Genomic DNA, 22302 nt, shown 5'->3' on the forward strand with positions numbered 1-22302 from the left:
CTTCCCTTCTCAGCAGTTAGGTGGAGTTGTTTGGAGTTTGATGCTAGCTCCATGCTCAGAATGATTGGGGTTATTAGGGTGAGAGGGTTAGTCCTGGAGGTGGTGCTCCCAGAGGCGGGGTATAGGCTTAGGTATGCTCTGGTCTCCTCTCTTCTATGGTTGCCAGTTGGTCTGGAGATTTTAAGGCAGCACAATTCCAAGGCGTAGCATTGGAAGAGTGCACCCCAGGAATTTCCTTTGGGTTTCACTCATGCGGTATAGGAGCCTATTCTTCGCCCATTACCCTACCTATGGACCCACCCCTTAACTCCTTGTCTCTTATTTAGTCTCTGAGCTCCTTGTCTCCTGCCCACTATACTTTCGAATTCCCAGTCAGGCACTTCTTCTCAAGCCAATCCTGCAAGCAGCTGGATTGAAAGGGGAAGGGGGAGCCCAGGTGGGTTTTCAAGACCAGTATTCCCCTTTGTAAAACCTCTCTTCACTTTGATTTTCTCCTGGTCACTCTTTCACACAGTGTGGGTTTGCCAGCCAGACTTGGGTCTGCCAGTAATTGGCTCCCCCAGCTGCTGGCCCACAGCTGTAAAATGGTCCTTTCTGCTGTCCTCCAAGAAAGATGGTGGCTTCCCTTTCTTACGTGGATACTATACAGCACACTCATTTTTTCAAGCAGTGTCTCTGATCTCTAAGCTCCCTGACATACCTCAGACTTCCTGAGAATGGGAGTTCCTTTAATTCCTTTATTGCTTTACTGTGTTAATGTAGGGACTGTTCTAGTTTATGCCTCCAGTCACTGTTGCAGCTGTGGAGCTGAGGATCTTTCTCCCTTATTTTATTATACAATTTCTTCTGAGTCCCCATCTATTTCAAGTGTCCAGTACTAAATTATAGTAAAGTCTCCCCTAATTCTTGATCATTCACCCACAGAGTCACTAGGGAAGTGACACCTCTATTCCACTATCTTGTACCCTCCCCACTGACAGTAAAATTTGAACTTCAGTATAAAGGATACTGATGAAATTCTAAAACTCTTATCTGTGAGATTTAATTGATATAGCATGATGAGGATATTATATAGATGCTAATGTAACAAATCATAAAACCAAATTCCACAACATTTTTATTGATTAAATTTAAAATATAATTCAGTAAAATATAATACAGGCCTACTAATGAGAAGAATTGGGGGGGTGATAATAAAACTGATGGTAAATCTGTAATGAACTTTTTATATTTCATCTTTAAAAACTCCTTTTTACATAGTAAATACTGCCAAGTACTGATATCATTCTATACACATAATTTAATTGTGTATATTTCTCTTGAATGACATTTGTAGAATTTTGTTAGATTCTCTTCTTATTAATTTGCCTTTTAGTATATCATTTCATTGCAGATTAATTGCTCCCAACTGAAGATTAGGTGGAAATTCCTCAATTGAATGGCTAAATGGATTTTGAGATATTGAAATTTCCTTTGCTCTTGCATCAAGATTAGTAAAACACTACTGAAATTAGTTTGAGCTCAGAAAATTTATCTGCTGTAAACACGTGGGAATCGAGAGCTTGCTTCATGTTTTAACTTTTGTATATGGAGAAGCTTTATATTATTTGTGTTGTTTTAAAAGTGACATTATACAGTGAAAGTTTTTATGTGTAAGCACAGATTTGCCTTTATAATTTTAAGTTAGGTTCATTAAAAAAAATATTCACAGAGCTATTCAGTGTTTAATACTAGTTGAGGGTAGTTTTCTCATTCATAAAAAGTTCATTCATAGCTGAATTCAGAATATCACCATAAAACTACCACTGTTGAGCTATTCAATGGTTGTGTGATAAGCTAACAATTAGCTTGATTTGTGTTTTCACAAAAATTCATGGAACAATGATTAAGTCCATAAGAGTAAGTGAAGTTCACTATTGACACTACTGATGCAGTAATACATGATAGTTTCAGATATTTTCCATGCAGTTCCATTGATCAGTACAACGCAGAATAACCATTATTATTTCTTTAAATTTTCACAAACTTATGTAATGTTCAAATTACACCGTTTTTTCACACATTTTCACCACCATCTGATATATCTTAGATTCTACTTCAAGTGGTACTGAATTATTGTCTTCTCAATTTCTTTGAAAAAATTTTCTCCTATAGTTATCCTGTGTTAGAATCTAATTTTTTAGTTACTTCAAACTTAGCATTTACTTTCTGAATAAAATTTTGATTGTCTGCTTATCAAGAGCTAAGGAAAGTCACTGGCCTGTTATTTAGTTTATTGTTGATATTAATCTCATGTCTTCAGTGGTTTAATCAATTCTCATCAAAACACTAATAATCTTAAATTTAGTTTCTCTGGATACATTTCATTATCTACTACAAGCATGCTATAAAATCAGCTCACTATTGGTAAATGATTTTCCTTGAATTGGGTAGCAAATGAGCCACTTTGAAACTTCTTTTGTGTAGTCTCATTTTCATTTTTTATTTTTGTGAAGAAATTCTGCAATTATGAGATTTCCATATTAAATATTCTAATTCTTCTGATCATTTGCTTTCTTATGAGTTAGAAATATTATGACTAGTTCTTAGTCTGATAACATTAGGATATATTGATGTGAGTTTAATCTGGTAAAGTTGACATAATATATTATTTTACTATAGGTATTATACCATTACATAGTAAGCTCAATGCTTTGCCATTTAACTCGATTACAAAGTCATCCACACTTCACTCTACATAAGAAGTACACTTTTCTCCTGTTTCAATGTGATAATTAGTGAAAAATACAAGATATTATAGTACGATGGTTCATTTGTCTCTTGAAACAATATTGAGATAAAATGGACTCATTGCAATTTGTAGTGCCATAAGGAAGCAGGGCAAAGCAATGAAAACACCACATATCATCCCTTGTCTCAGTTACTCAACTCTACCTAGAATGTGAAGTAAGAGTAGCCATAGACAGTACATGAACAATTGAGTGGGGTGTGGTATTCCAGTAAAACTGTTAGGGACAATTTTCAATTTAATTTTATATAAGACTAGTTTTACCCCTTTTGAATTGTTTTTCAACTTTTTGAAAAAGCAAAACCATACTTGAATCACAGGCTACACAAAAAAGATTTGCCCAGGGAACATTGTTTGTTTCCTTGTGATTTAGAGGATTAAAATGAACATTTAGTCAAAAACATTCCAGCTGAAATATTCTACCAGACTTTGTAACAGAAACAAGAGCTTCCCATAAATAATATAATCATCTCTTTTAATTTGTCTTCATTCCTGTTTGTCTTTGGGAATATTTTAATTAGAAGTAGAAAAGCTATGAGGTATCTAGAAAGACTAAAGAATCAAGAAATTCTACAAATGAAATTGGCCCCTGGATGATACTCTTCATAATGTTATCAAGTTATTTCTACACAGAACTGAATAGTTTATAGAACATTTTTTGTGCTTCAAAACAACCATTTAAGGTAACCTTATTACTCATTTACTCTGATCAGACAGACTGTGCCCAGCATTATAAAGCTGAAACCTCACATAGGTCTAGTCACAAGAGCGGAGATTCAAGAACAGGAAACCTAACGACTCCATTATGAGAGTCTGTTAACACTAACTCACTTCATAAAACAGGCTACTTTATTTACATAGTTATTGCTTATCTTTCTGTCAGCATTCCCACTGCTACTATTACTGCGCTTGATATTTGTTTTTATTTAAAGCCAACATGCTACTGTAGAAATTGAGATTATTTGTAGTACTCCCACAGCTTCATTGTGATATAGAAAATATGACTATATGATTATCAAAATTTAATGTATTTTAAATTCCCTTCTCTGTTACTACCTTCCCCATCCTCTGTGACCCACTCATCATCCCTAACATAAGAGGTTTAGGAGGAAATGAGTTTAACAACAATAAATTCTTCATTTCCTCTCCCTTCCCTTTTCACATATATAGCAGCCTAGTGATCTGACTTCTACTAGGGAAAATGAACTGATATTTACTTCTTTTTTAGCACATACTATAGAATTTGGCCTTATTTACCAAGTGTAGCTTTGTTATAGTCTCTGTCCATCACACTCTGCCTGTGGCCTATATATTTGAAATCCATACAACTCAAATTCTTAAGTTGCTTAGTCCAAGGAATTGGATAGTTTTCATGGTCTCCAATGTGGAAAATTGTATCTTGTTTCTATGGCTAGTAAAGGCATAAAAAAGATAATTTCTGTTAGTGTTAGCTGAGAACAATAATTATACTTCTACGTTTCCTGAATAAAATAAGCCCCCATTAGACAGATAAAGCTCCATATATTCATTCTGAGAGATGCCTTCTCTAATTAGCTTAAGAAAAATTTCCCTGTTAAGTGAATATAGAAATTTGAAAAAAAAAAAGGTTGGTAATGACTACTTCGTATGGAGAAGATCTACTACTAGATAGTCTTACACTGAAAACTGAATAGCAGTTGGTCTCTCAGAAGGCTACCCTTGAGACTTAGATTAGTGTCACTCATCTTTGGGGTGGTTGATCCTCAGTGAGACAGCTCTAGAGTAAATGGGGATATAAACATTCAAATATTTGATCTCAAAACCCAACTCAGACATCATTTCTAGGGTATCTTTGTTTCTTCAGACATGTAGCTGCCCCTTCTGTAATGTCTCCAGAGCACTTCATATTGCAACATAAAAAATTTACATTATGGGTTGGGGATATAGCTTAGTTGGTAGAGTGTTTGCTTCGCATGCACAAGACCCTTGGTTTCAATCCCCAGCACCACACAAAAAAATTACATTATGATTGTTTATGTGTCTACATGTATCTTTAAGACTGTTAGCCTCTTAAGCATGGGAACTTATCTCAGGGCTTAGTCTAGTGTATAGGACAGAGCAAAAGTCAAAGATTGAATGGCATAGGTACATCTAATATGGAAAAACTATAGGGGAGTGAAATAGTTCCAGAGGTTAAGTAGGATCTGAGTAGGGTCTGAAGTAGCTCTTGAGGTTCCATCCTGAACTGATTCCCAGTTTTAATCCCCACCTCACCCCCCAGGCTGACTTTCCACATCTGCTTGAGACTCAGGACTAAACTGGAATTGAAATGGACTTTTATGGTAGATAGTAAAATATAGAACACGTATTTTTCTTCTACCTTTTTGATCCATTATTTCGGTTTTTTCTCCTATGTGAATTTCCTACTCTGGGCAGCATGGGGGGGGGGGTGATATTCTTAATTTAGAAAGTCATATGGCCAGACTAGAATTCTAATTAAAACCTTTTGGTGTTGTGACCTATAAGGTTTTATGAATTGTAATACAAATATTCAGTTTTCTAATTTAAGCATGAAAAAACACTAAGCCAAAATCTTGCCAGAGTTATTTAGGAAAGTCATATTTATATGAATTTAGCTTGCTTTACATTTATATCACCCTTTTTATGGCAATAGCATGTTTTTTTCATCAGCCTTCAACATTTAGAAGGTAAGCACTATGCTCTGTAAGCTCTGCAAGAAAGTAAACTTTAATGAAATTTTCTTCTCATTCCCAGAGGGAATCTGAACTTTCATATTGAATGTTGTACACAACATAACAAAAGGCAAGGCTGCAGCTGAAAGTCTTTAGAATAAAATAAAGGACTCAGTTTCTACTTTATCCTCTGTCTACATTCATGAGATATCTGAGTATGTAATTTATTGATAGAACATTCTTTAAAAGTGCATTAGGGACTAGAGTTGTGGCTCAGTGGTACAGCACTTGCCTGGCATGTGTGAGGCCCTGGGTTTGATCCCCGGCACTGCATATAAATAAATAAATGAAATAAAAGATCCATTTACAACTAAATTTTTTTTAAAGTGCCTGAAAGCTAAAAGCCTAATATGATAGTTTTAGAAATAGTAAAACCAGGTTAAATATGCACATACCAGACTTGAGTACAGGTACTAAATGTATATATAACATATATATTAAACAAACATTTGCACAAATTGTTAGACATACAGAAACTCCCTGACCTTAGAAAGGGTTTCGTGTGTGTGTGTGTGTTTATGTGGATATTGGGAGTGTCAGAATAGGAAGAAAATGCTTTAGTTGAGGAGAAGAATGATATTGTTTCATGTCTGCATACCTCTTAAAGGCTTCTAAATGAATGGAGAGTGGGTGCTGAGAGGAGATTGGTATTATGACAGCTTTACTCAAGATCACTTTGACCCATGCCCTATGCAAAATAGTGTTTTTCACACATTATCTTACATAACCCTCTCAATAAGACTTTTGAGAGATAAGTCAGATCCTTTTCCTTTTAAAGTTGAAGAAAGAGGTTAAATGACTTGCCCAAATGAGTGTCTGAACCAGGAGTCAGACCAGGCTACAGACTTTCGAACTTTTGCACACCTGAGTGTACAGAGATGACATACTTACTGTAATCTAAATAAGAGTAAGGTGAATCATGGTCATCATAAGGCCATTTGATAAGGTGTTGCTTGTTAGCTTATCCTCACAAAACTTGGCCTTTTTCATTTTTGGCTATTTTGAAACAAATGAAGTACTGCATCACTTTATAGCAAATAGTATAAAAGACTTATTGAAATTAGTATTTGACACTGCTGACTCTGTTCTTGGATCATCTTCTTCAGTTGCATTATCAGGGAATTTTGGAGAGTTAAGCATCAGTGCTAGGTATGTCTGTCACATAAACAATGCCACACAGCCAGAGTTTGATGACCAATCCCATTCACTCTCACTTGCATCTTGCATCGTACCATGAGTGGCATTGTGGCTCTGTTAACCTTAATTGCAAGCGGTTTAGAATCTGCCCCACAAATGCCTACTTCAGGTAGCAGCCAGAATGTGGACAGAATTTATTTACAGTACTTGGGCTTCCACTATCAGGTTTTCTTTCTGGCACTCTCTCTTACCGCCTATCCTCATGCTAAAAGCCATAAGAAGAAACTCAGTGCTGTATGCACTTTTATAAAGGAACTTTAAAGGTCTTTTTTATTTTCATATTATATGAAAACCCATTAGCTTTCATATTAAAGTTAAACACAAATGACACCAAAAATGTTTTGGCACTATGGTGTCGTGAAGTCATAATTCATTGTCCATCTTTCTTTCTTCTGCTTATTTTGCTAATGATATCTTTTTCCACATAAAGTTCTTCTCAATTTTAATGCAGAGCATGGTGCCAGATGTTCCATCTGTTGAAATCTTGATCTTTCAAAATCCAAATGGAATGCAAATGCCTCCAGAATTACTCCTCTCCCTCCTACTGGGTAGATGTGATTTGCTTTCATCTGAATGCCTTTGATATTTTGTTTCCCCCTTTTAACATTTTATTTATTAATATACTGTTTTTCTCCTCACCACCACCAGCCTTGTTTCTTATTAGATTATAAATTCACTGCGGCCAGGACAAGATTCACTCATGTTTGTAGCTGTGCATAAAGTTAGGAACTGAAAAAATAGGTGAGAGTTTTTACATTTGCAAAGAAAGGAAAAATTTTAGGACATCAGCTTTCTATCTCTGTTTTCAAATGTAGAGTGGTGAGACATCCATGATAAAGCTTTGTTTTTTTCTGGAAAACAACTTAATAGAAATAATTCCTTCTCCCAGCTCCTTTCCCCCTTTTCCTTCGCTCTTCCTCCTTGCTTTTTCTCACTATTTAATTCTAATGCAATCCTCAGCTTTTTTTGTATGACTACTCATTTTTTAAAAAATATTTATTTTTTTAGTTGTAGTTGGGCACAGTGCCTTTATTTTGTTTATTTTTATGTGGTGCTGAGGATCGAACCCAGGGCCTCCTCGCACGTGCTACATGAGCGCCCTACTGTTGAGCCAGCCCCTACTCGTTGTTTTTAATATTTTTTATTAGTTGTCGATGGATATTTATTTATTTATTTATTTATATGCAGTGCTGAGAATTGAACCCAGTGCGCCTCACAAATGTGCTCTACCACTGAGCCACAATCCCAGCCCCTAATCTTTAAACTGGAAAAAATGTGAGCTGGGGTATAGCATAGTAATACTGCACTTGCCTACCATGTGTGAGGTCCTTAATTCTATTCCTAGTACCACAAAAATAAATAAAGTGGGAAAATGTATTGGTATGAATTACTTTTTGCTTTAAGTTTTACAGTTGAAATTTTCACCTTTGAAAATTTAGTGCCAAAACTCAAGCCAACAGTCTGGTAACGTCCCAAAAACAGGTAGAAAAAGAACCCAAACACTTAATTCTTCCTTAATTTGTAAAATACTATAGTGAAATTTTATAGACTGTATTGTCAGTAATAAAGAACATCTATAAGCATTTTCTCTCTTTGAGCCATTGTAACAGTATAAAATAGAAATTCTAGAAATAAGGTTAAGTGAATTAAACAAGTTTTCTTAATAATTTCACTTCTTAGATTCTGGTCAGAAGACATTTAAAAGGAGAAGATCTATCATACACTGGGCCTTTTGGCGGGGTTCTAGCACTCATCTGGACAACTTGCCTACGTCACCAACATCTCCTATGTCGGGACAGCTCTTTGGAGTGTCTCTCCCAGATGTTTGTGAGAATGACAACCTGCCAAAACCTGTCTTGGTGAGTGTTGTTTGGGAAGGTAAGCTAATGGGAAAGTTTGGGAAGGGAGAACCCTAGGAGGTAAATCTCTCCTCAAATTGGAAAATTATAGATAACCCTGCCTTTTGCTAAGAATCTTCATTTTTACTGAAAAAATTTAAAATATGATTGAGCGATTATAGAATCATAAGGAAGAGATGATCTAGTCGACTGGCTCAAGAAATAGCAATATTAAACCTGTTCAGATAAATTAGAATTTGCTCTGTAGACAAAGAATCTACATTATCCCCACAAATCCTTTCTTGAACTCCAGAATGTTCTGAAAAGCCTTATTTTTAACATTTTAATAGAAGAAACTTCACAATCTTTCCTTTCTTGAAGTTTTAAAAACTGGTTTACTTATATTTCAAGTGTTTGTACATCAAGATGTATCCCCTGGCATTTAGTTATCTTTTCTTATAGAAAGAGTCTAACAAAAAGCACTAAGTTTGCATCTTCTCCAGTTGGTGTATTAAGTAATCACTGATAAATAACATTTATTGAATATCCAGTATTCTAACATTGTAGTAAATGTGTGGCATTTTATGCTATATTGTGCACTCTAAGTACCAGACACTAGGACAAGTCACTTTATTGTTTATCCTTCACAACAAATTAAGGGAGGAATAATTATTATCATCATCATTCTTACTTTACAAATTAAAAAGGAAAGAAACTTTAGAATCTTACCCAAGATTACACAGTAAATCAGTGGCATAGCTTTCAAATCTCATAGATTGCTTGTGCCCAAAACTCCCTTTACTTCCTACACTAAAAGTACAGGGTACACAGATAGAAGCAAAATTAGAGAACACTAAAAACTACTCAGCAATTTTTCAAGAATACATCGTTATTAACTATAGTTGCCATGTTATACAATAAATCAATTGAACTCATTCTTCCTGTCTAACTAAAATTTTGTATGCTTGGGTCAATATCTCCTCAACCATGTTCCCAGCCCCACCATGTTCCCAGCCCCTAGTAATCACTGCTTTATGCTCTAAAAAGTTGGTGATTCTGAATCCTTCTAGCTATCCATCTGGCTCTAATCCTTCAGGGCTTTCAAACTGACCTCTGTATGTATGAAGTACCATTTAGGGTTTTTTCCCTTTGTTTTCCCATAGGACATGCTTTTCTTTCTTAATCAAAAAGGCCCCCTCACAAAAGGCATCTTCAGACAGTCAGCCAATATGAAGTCCTGCAGAGAGCTAAAAGAGAAACTGAATTCTGGAATTGAAGTGCACCTAGACTGTGAATCTATTTTTGTGATAGCGTCTGTCTTAAAGGTAAGAAAAGTTCACCCTTTATGCACCCCATCACATAGGCACAAGATACATGGTTTGTTTCATTATTAACATTATTTCTGTTTGCAAAGAGACATAATACCTGTGGGATGTAAGTGTTAAAAAAACATTACAACATTTAAAGCTATCACCAATATGACATATCAGATATGCTTTAATTATTTCCCTCCTACAATAATCTTCACTTCTGCCACAAAATGAAAATTTAATTAAAATTTAAAATAGTCAAAATACACACAGTATGTTTACCATGTTTTCTTATCTCACTGCTTTCCTAATGAAGACAATGTTTTAAAAAGTAAACTTTAATTAAGCTGTTGAAGATAGTCACGGAAGTTTACCATAATAAACAAATATTTGCCTTACAACTAAAACAAAGTTAGTAAGGCCACTGAAAATTCTATTTCCATAATCATGCCCACAAATATTCCTTCCCTTCATTCTCTAATTCTTTCTACTTTATAAGTGGAGTAGGAATGACTGCAACATCTGGACCTTCTTTTCTCTTTACCGCATTGATTCTTACTCTTCACCCATGTTTACTTAAGTCACACCTATAGAGAGTTCTAATATTTTCTTCCCTACACTCCTGGAAATGCCCTATATTTTTGGGAAACCTCAGGTCAAAAAATCAACTTTAAGCAGAGCTTTTGACCCCAGCAATGGTTGCCAAACACATGTCTCAGACTCCCATCTCTCAAGAGGTTGGGATATATTTAGGCCAGGGGTAGTAATGGTCCCACCTTGCAAGCCTAGGACCTACAGAATAAAAACAAAGGAAAACTCATACTCCAGCTGAGTGGCCAGCTGCTTATATAACCAACTTCATATTAAAAATCAGGCATTTCTTGATAAATGGGCCAAGTCTACCCTTAAACAAACCCTGCTGTCAATTTATGCAATAAAATATCATTTGAGAGGTATTTGAACTAGAGTAATCTAATCTGTTTTGCACAGAGTTTTAATTACTGTCCAAACCTGGAATACAATAAAGATATACATGGCATGCTGTGCGTGCGTGTGTGTGTGTGTGTATCATGAATTTTTTTCATTTAATTGGATTTTCACCCATCTCTTAATTTAGAAAGGTAAAGCCTAAGTTAGAAAATTTTTCTTGCCATGTTCTTTGCATCACCACAATTCTTAATAGTTCCTTGCTGAATTATTAAGTCTATTGCAAAGCATGTTCTAGAAGAGCTAAGTTGTGTTTCAAATTACAGGAATATTAATTGTCCAAAAACATGCAAAACACAAAAACAATGACACTAATGGTTAAAGAGTCGCGTTAAATGGGTTCTGAGTAACTCGTTTTGTTATGTAATTGTTTTACTCCCATCTAATTCAAAATAGTTTCTAGGAAAGAAGATAACTATCAATTTAAAATTTGTTTTGCAAAAGTTTTCTTGTTTTTAAGACTATTTTGAAGCGGTACTTAGGTATTCCTTTAATTTTTTCAATTCAATTGGTTTTGTTCAAATATAAGCTTAACTCTTCAAACTAAAATTGGACAAAAATTTCTTGAGGCACTATAACTTTGATCTCTCAGATCTTTGATGAAAAGTTCATATTTAATCTATAGAATCTCAGATGAATTAGAAAGTTTTCATTACCTAGGTCCTGGTTTTGAAAGGGAGAATTTCAGTTCAATGCTTTAAGTTACTAGTTGTAATTCAGAACCAGCTCTCACATTCCTGTCAGCTGTAATGGTGGTTTTATTTCGTAACTTGTTATTCCAGCTGTGGGAGAGTTCATTGAGATGTTGCGAGTTATTATCTTTCAAGTGTAGGTTTAAGATTTAATGATGTTTTTCTTCAAGACAGATCATAAGAGTGTTTTCCACCGAGATTTAAAAAGAGCTATTGTCACTACCCCATTTTTAAGAAACAGATTTTTCCTCTCCCAATCTGAATTTTAAAGTGGATACAGCAACTAAAATTAGTTTGGAATTATGAAAACTCAGTAGATTTACCCAAAAAGAGGTAACTTTTGTGACGACATAGCTGAATCACATTTTTTACTGGAAGATATAATAAAACAGCTAGACAGAGGAAGACTTTGAATTACTCCCTTTTCTTATTAGCCACTCTATTTTTTAAAATTATGGTAGTAGAGTAACATGACCACAAAGAAGTTCTTAAAGTTATCTGAGCATCTCAATTATAGTTGATTGACTTCCTTGTCCCTCATTAATATTTAACCATATGACACAGTAAAGAGTTCACTAATGGCCTCTTCTCTGGCTGGGACCGAACTTGATGATGATGTGCAGAAAGTAGGTGAGGATCTGTCCCAGTCCTGGAAGAGCTTCTAGCAAAGGAGGAGATGCCCACATAATTAGCTGACTGTAGCAATAAGCTGCCACAATTCCTGTATTAGTAATAATATTTGAGCTGTAAGTAACAGGTTGTACATTGCTGCCTTCTGTAAGGCACATGGTTAAAATTATTGATTTATTTTCCTAGCAAGTTAAAATTGCCCAATTTCAGATTTTCATGTCTCAATATTTAAAACAGGAATTTTCAAGAGGATCATCAACCATGGGTATAGTACTCAGATACTAAATGGAGTTCTCTCTGCCTACAGTTTACCAAGGTGGAGATCAGACTGAAACCTTGGTCTTATTAATGCCATTCCAAAAATCAACACAGAATTAGCCACAACCAACTCTTTAGGACCAGGACCACATTTAGTTTACTTTAAACTTTTTGTAAATAAAGGTCAAACAGCAATGCCCATGGTTATATCCTGCTTGTGTTACAGTCTGTCTTACTACACACCTAGCCCTGCCAAGATGACAGCAGAATAGAGTTTCCAGGAAAATAATATACTAGGAGTACTGTTCCCAAGTTCCTAGAACCCAGACATCACCTAGAATTCTGTCTCGCCTGAAATACGTGAGATACCTTCTGTGGGGTAATACAGGAAGAAAAGTTGTAGAACATTATTACCACCATTGGTATTGTTTTAAAATAACAGACTTTTATTTATTTCTCTATTCCAAGCACATCAAACATTGTCTCACATATATAAATAATTACATATAGAGTGACTGAATGTTACCAACTTATGAACCTCACAGATATCTTGGTGCCTTTCCTTGAACTAGCTATTTAAAAAAAGGAAAAATAGAAAAAAGGATTTAGGATAGTTTACTGCCAGATCCTGTCACATTGTACTAATTTGCTAAAATGTATACAAAATAGGAGGTTTCATCACAAATAGATTGCCTTTTATTTTTCCTACCATAATCCCAACTTTAATTATCCCAGTGGTTTCTTGTTAGGAAAAAAAAATCAAAGCATGTGATCTGTGTGTACAAGTTAATAGAGAGTTGGCACAGAGTTCTGTGTACTTAAAAGAACCAGAAGACTTAACTTTTCTAATTTATCCAACACCTATTTTCAATGAGAATGATTTAAAATATTTGGTTTTTTGTTTGTTTGTTTAAGGATTTTCTACGAAATATTCCAGGAAGTATTTTTTCATCAGATCTCTATGATCACTGGGTCTGTGTAATGGATCAAGGAAACGATGAAGAGAAAATAAATACAATTCAAAGGTAGTTTTTATAATTTGGTCATTCTCAAAAATAGAAATACTTATTTTTAAGCTTGTTTATTAAAATGACAATTTTTAAAGTCTTATCCATGGGGACCAGTTTTAAAATAGGTTTTTTTTTTTTTTTCTGCCGGGCACAGTGGTACACACCCTGTTAACAGTGATTTGGGAGACTGAAACAAGAGGATAGCAAATTCAAGTCCTGCCTTAGCAATTTAGCAATGCCCTGTGTCACACACACACACACACACACACACACAACTTGGGATGTAATTCAGTGGTAAAATGCCCCTGGGTTCAATCTGTTGTGGCTGTTTCTTTCTCCCTAATCTTATTAACATGGAATACTTGAACATTATATACCTTCTATATATCTGAATCTGATAGGAGCTAAAATTCATTATTCTACTAGTTAGTATTGTATGTCCAGTATGTAATTTATGATCTGAATCTGGGAACTTATTTAACTAATCAGAAAACTCCACATACATTAAATTCAGTAACTGGAGTCATGCAGATAAAATGATTTGTTTCCTCTGTAGGTAATCACAGACTGGTAGAGTATAGAGGTAAACTGAGAATAACAACAACAATACAGTTTAATCAGTGCTATAAAAATGTATTTGGAGGGCAGTTGACTCCTTAAGAAGTACTGTGGAAAAAAGGGAGTAGCCAAGTAACAGTCTGATCACAAAGAACGCACTTCTATTCTCATACACAGAGATTTCCAGTAGAATTCTCTACTGCATTTCTACCCACATGTCCTACATTATACGAAAACAGGAAAGAAGTGTCCACTAACAAAAGCAATATGCCAGTACTGTGAAAATTCTTGAATCCTAATCATTTATTTGTATATTTAGTTTTATCTAGAACAACTTTCAGTTACATGCTACTATTAAGATCTTTTAACAGTATAATGTTGTATAGTTATTGAAGACACCAGAAACAAAAGCCATAACAAAATGCTGCATCCATTTTCATTATAGTTTGGTGTGAACCAATAATATATAGTAAGCTTCAAATTTTATACTTTGTCCAAAACATTATGTTCTACAAATTGATAAATGATGTTTATTTTAAAAAAAGATAAAATCATAACACTAGTGCAAATATAAAAGAAACCTATGAAAGATTTTATTTAAATTATTAATGAAGGAATCATTAAGATGTTACATCCAGTTCAAAGAAGATTTCAAAGTACCAAAACTTAATAACAGTTGGATCAGAAATACTGAAATGAATTTACAGAGACATACAAATCTGGCTTTTTCTACCAGGGCAGTGATGAAGATAAGTCAATCTTTTTCTCCACCAGACAGGATTTTATTCTATAAACAAGTACTAGGTAACTGTTGTCAGTTATCTTCAATTTAAAGAGTTTTGTAAAATAGCTCAAAGGCCCTTATAAAATCAGGTAACCCAAAATCATATGCTAGATGTTTGATTTACACCCTATCTTCTGATCTATCTCACAGTCTTTCATAACATCCCTATCACCTTGCTCTTTGTCAGTCCTCTGTGCTGAAGAAAGGCCTTTGTTATTTGTACAGTAGTAATTAGACTACCTTCTTCAAGTTTTCAGGTTCTTATAGAAAAAAAGAGTCGTGAGTATCAGCATGTATATCATACATATGCACACTCACACTGGTAGTAAAAATAATTTTCAGTGAATGATCACTTAAAAGTCCTTAAAATGGGAACAATAGAAAATACACCAATATAAGCTTGGCTTATATGTGAGAGTAATACCAATAACAGATGTAGAAGAAGACTGACCTTGGAAGCAACTAGAACAGGGCCCGGGCTCACAGACCTAGAAGTCCTACTGGATTAATTTTGGGTTCTCACCAACAGAAAGCATTCCTGTGTTGCTACTTGAAAATAATGAAGCACATTATCAAAAAGCTTTTTGTGAGAATATTTTGAAATGTTGCAATATTTACCTAAGTTAAAACACATTGTACTAGTTTCAGGGGAAATATTTCAGGCAGCATTTTTCTGAGACATTTTTCTACAGTTTTTCATTAAATTATAAAGATAATATATAAACAAAAAAATTTCCAGTGCTTATTTTCTCCCTTTTTCTGTACTTTCTTTGCATAGTACCACATGACTGAAACTCTGGAAAATCCTTTTGATTTTCATGGTTCCCCATAAAAAATAAGGGTTGCCTTGTCTTTATTATAGGATTTTTAATAAAATATCTTGCTTAAAAAGTGTATTTCTTTTCTGTCTTTAGGCTACTAGACCAGCTTCCAAGAGCCAATGTTGTTCTCCTAAAGTATCTGTTTGGGGTATTACGTAACATTGAGCAACATTCCTCATCCAATCAGATGACTGCATTTAATTTAGCAGTATGTGTAGCTCCAAGCATTCTTTGGCCTCCTACTTCCTCCAGCGCAGAACTAGAAAGTGAATTTACAAAAAAGGTAATTAAATTTTTCATTTTTATGCCTTAAGGGACTGGGGACTGTGTCCCCATTTTGAAAATGTACTCTGAAAGACAATTTTTAAAATAGCTTATGTATATAGTTACACTGAAATTTGAGTTATAAGTTTCAGTTACTGACTATGGAGTGTTCTTTCCTATTCTGATAGACTATAGGAAGGTGATGTAAGCAGAAAAGTTATAGCGGTTATTTCTCTTTTCCCTTTAAGGAAGCTAACCAGTAGAACTAACTGAAACCACAGGATGATAAGAAAGCAGTTGTTTAAAAAATAAATAAGGACTTTGGAGTAAGACAAGCCAGAGTTCAATTTTCAGACCCACCTCTTACCAAATATACAACATCCTCATCTAAAATAAGGAGGTGGTGATGACATAATAGTTGCTAGAAATCATACCCCTGTAATGCCTAGTTATTAATAAGGGGTTTGGAAATATCAGTTCCCTTTGCTCCCAACATTTCTCCTGCCCCTTGGCCTTAGCTCTTAGGATAAGGAAATACAGAAAGGTTCTAATACGTCTCAGGGGAGGCACAAAGTTCAGTAGTAACTCTTTCCTCTTCCCCAAAGTGCCTCCAGTTAGGGAGTATAATACAAGACAGTACATGGATATAGACTAGATAGTAAAACCATAAGTTTTCTCTCAAGTTCTCTCCTTCATGAACTCTCCTCCCAAACTTATAACAAACCTGCTCTTTATACAAGAAATACTTTTATAAATCTTTATCTCTTGGTATTTTATGAAGTTTAATAGCAATATATATTTCTCTACTCCCAAATGCCCTATAGAGAATACTTGAAATTACCCTCATTTTGAAGAAGGAGCTACTGGTATTAAGGGTTATCATTAAACCAAAACCAAAAATAATAATTTTAACTAGTGCACTAAAATTAGTTTCTGTGTCCATACTACTCTTGAAAGTATTATAGATTTTTAGGAGAAACTTTTAAAATATACAAGTAGTATGCTTTTATATACTTTTAAAAAAAAGGAATTTCTCAGAATTTTTGCATTTTCTTATTTTAAAAAAATCAGGATTCATATATGAACATTTATAAACATATGACATGAAAAGTGGCACTTTAATTTTGTCCTTTTTTGTTTAGGTTTCCCTGCTTATACAATTTCTGATTGAAAATTGCTGTAGGATATTTGGAGAAGAAATCACTTCCCTCCTGGGAGAAGTTTCAGTGAGATGTGACACTAGAGAGAATGTCCCAGGTATTGTGAGGAAGTGGATTGGTTTATGTAAGAACTAGACAGATGTCTGTGAAGATGCTAGGACAGTGGTTGTCCTGATGCTCTGAGAATGAAGGGAGCCTCTGACCTAGATCAGTAAGGCTCTGGGCTCTCTTTCCTTCTTTAGAAGGCCTGCTAGTAGGTCAGGGTATGTTAACAGCATGTTGGGGTTAAGAAGTTCAGGAAGTGAGTTGCGTGCTGTGCCATGATGGTTGAAGCCTTTATTTTAAATAAAACTTTGAGGAAACCTAACACATTCTTATGCATACACATATACCTGTGTGTGTGTGTGTTTGTGTATACACACACACACATACAGATTTTATATGTGTGTATAATTTATATATGTGTGTGTGTGTATTTTATATATATATGTATAGACTGCAGTGATTGAAACTGGAATAGAAGGCCCAGAGCCAGGCCTGAGTTTTTTCTTCCTTCTAGTAGATCCTGAGATGCTATTCTTTGTTCTATGAAACTATTTGAAAGCAACTAGATCATTGGGGGAATCTTAATTCAAAGGTATATAATCTCTAAAGTATGAATTCTTATATATCTTTGGCCAGTTATTCTGTGCCTCCACACATCAATACCTTCATTTATAAAATGTAGATAACAATATCTAAATGTGGATAATAATGTCTATGGTTGTTGTAAAGATTAAGTAAGGTAATGAACTTAACTTTAAAGAACTTTGAAAAAGAGAAATTGGTAGGGTTAATTAATGATGTCCTCAAGACTAGAGTTAATTATGTGTAATCACCAGCAATCTATGTTAGAAGATAGTCTTATTCAAATATAAGTATACCTGCCATTAATTCCTTCCTATTTTTCAACATTTTTGGTCTTAGTTTGTTGAAATTCCATTTCATTAGTAACTGAGATAAATCTAGTATACCAAACAGGTTTTTATTTCTTCTGCACTAGCAGTTGGGAAGACTGCAAAACATCCTTTTTCCTTCTTGAGAGTAGGAATTTGAACACTACATGTAAAGAACATTAATCTAAGCATAGTTTGATGGCAGCATGGGCTATATTTGTGGTAAGTAAATTTGTTGATTATAGTTTGCTTTTTTTGACAGATATCTCTTGCTTCCAACTGAATGACTCCTCCTATGACAGCTTGGAAAATGAATTAAATGAGGATGTTGATGCTCCATGTAGTGATTTGGTAAAGAAACTTGGTCAGGGTAGCAGAAGTATGGACTCTGTCTTAACCCTAAGTGACTATGACCTTGATCAGCCTGAGGTGGAAGGTCTTTTAACCTTGAGTGATTTTGACTTAGACCATTCTAAAGATGAAGACATTCAAATGAAGCAGCCTCTTGAGACAAAGCCGGTGAACATTTCAGGAATGTATAGAAAGGCTGCACTGGGGGAACATGCCAGGGCCCCATCTGGCACTTGTTTACCCAGCTACCTGTCCACAACTACAACAGATGCTCCAAAAATCCTGCGGCGACACCGCCGCTGTTCAGAACCGAGCATTGACTACCTAGACTCAAAGCTTTCCTATCTCAGGGAGTTTTACCAGAAAAAGCTACGCAAGTCCAGCTGTGATGTAATCCTTTCTCAAAAAGATGAGGACTGTCTGAAGCAGAATCAGTCTCTCCAGGAAGAGGGTAGGACATGTTCAGTAACAGGCACTGATGTCAATGAGAAGAATGCCACAAATCAGAACATTAAGAAGAAAAGCTTCTCTGGTAATGAAGGAAATCATGTGAAACTTTTCACTAAGTCTAAGCCCATGGCCATTTCTGTGGCATCTTATAGTCATATACCCTCCCGGGATCATTCCAGGAACCAAACCTTTGATCCAGATTCATCTGGATACTCCCCACCACACACAGCAGATGCCCCCAAGAGTTCAAGGACACATCGGCGCTGCTCAGAGCCTAACATAGATGACCAGAACTGCAAACTGACCTATCTCCGAGGGATTTATTCAAAGAAACAACATAAAACCAGCTGTGAAGCTGGTCTCTTGCATGGAGAGGAGGATTATCTCAAACGGCATAAGTCTTTGCAAATGGAGGGGCAAAAGCTTATAAATCAGAGTTTAGTCATGGGGATTGAGGTGGGCAAGAGCAGTTCCACAAACCAAAGCACTGAGAAGGTTTTACCCCCTAGACTAAACCTTGGCCCCCGAGCCAGCTATTCCAGCTTATCTTCGCCAGGCACTTCCCCATCTGGCTCTTCAGTAAGCTCCCAGGACAGTGCTTTTTCTCAAATTTCTGAACAGTCTGTGTTCACGCCCACTGAAACTTCCTCTCCAATAGATTGCACTTTTCAGGCTCAAAGAAAGCAAGAAGAGCTTTCTTCTGACTTTAGTAGTTCTAGCTTCATTTCTGGAATGCCTGGTCCCTCAACAGGGCAGGCCAGCAATCAACCAGCTTATACAAAAAAGGACAATACTGTAGAGTGGCATTCACAAATGCATTCTGTAACTCTTCATCCCAGCACATGGTTGAGAAATGGTGTGGCCAGTTTGAAAAACTGGTCTCTCAAAAAGAAAGTAAAGGCAGCCAGACCAGAGGAAAAGAAAATCTGTTCCCTAAAAGGACCCTTGGAGTTACCTCCTCATGCTTCTCATGCCAACTCACTGCAAGAAAGACAGAAAGACATACCCTTCCAGGTAGCTGAAGGATTTGGAGCTATGCAGACAGCCCAATGGTATAGTTCTTATCCCTGTCATGATTCAGAGAAACTCTGTGGCTCTCCATTCAGCCTAGTGGAAAGCAAACTCAAGCTTTGTACAAAGTCCCACGAGAGAGGAGAGAGGGGAGGGCACTCTTCTGCTGGTCCCATGGCTTGGGGAAGGGCCTCAACCAACTCTATAACTGTGGAAGATGTGGACAGCCCAGATGCAGGGCCTGTAGTGGTGTGTGATGATGGGGACAGACATTTAACCAAAGACATTTAACCACAGTAAGAGTCTGATGTCTGCAAGAACAGAAACTTAGCTAATAATAACATAAAGACAGTAATTATTATGACCTCTTTTTATAAAATATCTGGGATAGGTAATATAAGGATAATCATTGCTAATACTTAGGACAACAAAACACTTCTTTCTATTGAGACAACTTGTCAAAAACTGTATACTAAAATTTTCAGCATCTAATATTTTGGAGGTTTTTCCTTTTTAAAACGTGGGATTGATCCTGTCATGAGATTTTAAGAGATGCATGCACAGGGCTAGAGAAAGTGCCCTCTGTAGAAGCCTACCTGTGTCAACAAGTCTGAGATCAGTGTTGTGAGAAGACCAACATATCATAAATTGAAGAATCAGAGACAGAGAGAAAAGGGAATGGTATAAAGAAACCATCCACTTTCTGTGGAATGTTTTTAAATAAGTAGGCAAGAAAAAAGACCACTAATCAAAGCATTAAGAAGAAAAGCATGTATGGTAATGGAGGAAATCATGTAAAACCTTTCCCTAAATCCAAACCTGTTGGTTCTAAGCAACTTCTTATAGGTGAATAGTTAGATGCACATCTCTTTTTAGTGATATGCCTCCAAATTGGTTAGGGAGGCCTGATAATTTATTTCCAGGTGAGGGGATGTAACCGTTATAACCTTTAAAGAAAGAGAAGAAAGGTCTATGGATATAATATGAAATAGAGATCTATAAACCATGAGTCAAGAGACAAGAACATGGTGTGGGGGAAAGAGTATGATTAAAATGATTAGGGCAAACAGGGTCATGTCCCTTAGAGGTAGCACCTGTAGGTCCAAAGAGCTTATGACACTGGCCATCTCAGTCACAGATGTGTGAAGTAGATTTCACCTTATAACCAACCACTCCCATATTAATATTATAACCAACCACTCCCATATTAATACTATATGTCCATATGCATCTTTTATGGTATAATTAATATATTAAGTCAGCAGGGACTCCCCTTACCCTTAGGCATACTACTGGCAGAATTGCAAGATGTGAATGAAGCTTTTAGAGTGTCTTTCTGGAATAACTTACTTCTGTACTTACCAAAAATAATAGTTATAGCCTTTTTTCTTTCATATTGACAAATAGAAAAATTACCCACCTAATTTGAAGCATAGAAGAAAATAGTTGCTTAGGTTCTTTAATGACTATTCCCACTCTGCTCCCTTAGATACTTAATGTGAATAGTCTGTTAATATTGCTGTAAAGTATTATATGATTTGAAGCAGGTTACATGTCATTTTATTATACATCATCAATCTGTAATATATTAGACTGATGCTTTAAAATGCTTTGAGTTTGTATAATATATCTTGACAAATTTTATTACCACATGTTATGTAATAAATGTGTATTTTTGTACTTGCAGAAACTGCTGCTAACTTTTAAAGTTGTTTGATTTTCAAGGCACTGATAATGGATATGTATGAATTACATGCTGTCTGTTAAATAAAATGCCATTCTACAGAGTTCACAGTCCCATCAGAGAAATATTGACATTGGGGAGTTGTTTTAGTCTATGAACTTTATCTCTGCCTCACAGTGAAATTTCTTGGGATATAGTTAATGCTGATTTGATCTTTGAGCGTTTAGAGTAGGGTTTTTTCTCTTTTATATTTTTAAAATCTTATTTACCAAATGAGTCATGTTTTAGATGCAGAATCTGCATATTTATCAGGAGTTATTTTTATTGAACCCCAGGAATGACATATCCTATCAGGTGCTCTAACTTGGTAGTGAGGACCACAATTCCACTTTCAGAAGTGTGAATAGTTATGTTTGGGCAATATGTACATACACTGATACTAATTTATACCTAAATTTTATAGAAATAAGATAATTTTGCCTTTAAAAAGACTCAACTCCTAGTTTTTAGTAGTTTTAGAAGTTATCTATCAAAGAATCATCAGTTCAAATTAATTGACTGTGTGAGACCTTCTAATGGTCTAAGTGTGAATCATTTCAACCAGAGTACCCAGTTGACCTTAGACACACCATGACATTAGTGCTCTTCAGGTTAATGTGTTAAATATGACCGGTTTTTCATGAGTGCTGTATGTTTGCCTTCTTCAAACTCATTGAAGTCTCATTTGTACAAATTTAATTCATTTCAAGGGGATTCAAAAAAAGTATATTACCTTAGTTCAGAAAATTATGTGCTCTAACTTGGTAGCAAGGACCACAATTCCACTTTCAGAAGTGTAAATA

The 22302-nt window shown here is 35.4% G+C and overlaps 1 protein-coding gene across 4 annotated transcripts in view; it reads left to right on the plus strand.

Moving 5' to 3' along the window:
- Positions 1-21563, plus strand: part of Arhgap20 (Rho GTPase activating protein 20) — a 109323-nt gene extending 87760 nt beyond the window's left edge. For all 4 annotated transcript variants that reach the window (XM_046467106.2, XM_058586453.1, XM_058586452.1 and 1 more), the window contains 6 exons: positions 8398-8576; positions 9719-9880; positions 13348-13457; positions 15699-15888; positions 17012-17126; positions 18227-21563. In XM_046467106.2, coding sequence (XP_046323062.1) covers positions 8398-8576; positions 9719-9880; positions 13348-13457; positions 15699-15888; positions 17012-17126; positions 18227-20067 — 2597 coding nt within the window. In that variant the 3' untranslated portion in view covers positions 20068-21563. The remainder of the gene's footprint in view (positions 1-8397; positions 8577-9718; positions 9881-13347; positions 13458-15698; positions 15889-17011; positions 17127-18226) is intronic.
- Positions 21564-22302: the final 739 nt, after the last annotated feature.

This window comes from Marmota monax, unplaced genomic scaffold (genome assembly GCF_021218885.2).
Source record: "Marmota monax isolate L192 unplaced genomic scaffold, Marmota_monax_Labrador192_F-V1.1 WCK01_AAM20220418_F8-fsc00045, whole genome shotgun sequence".
Lineage (NCBI taxonomy): Eukaryota > Metazoa > Chordata > Mammalia > Rodentia > Sciuridae > Marmota > Marmota monax.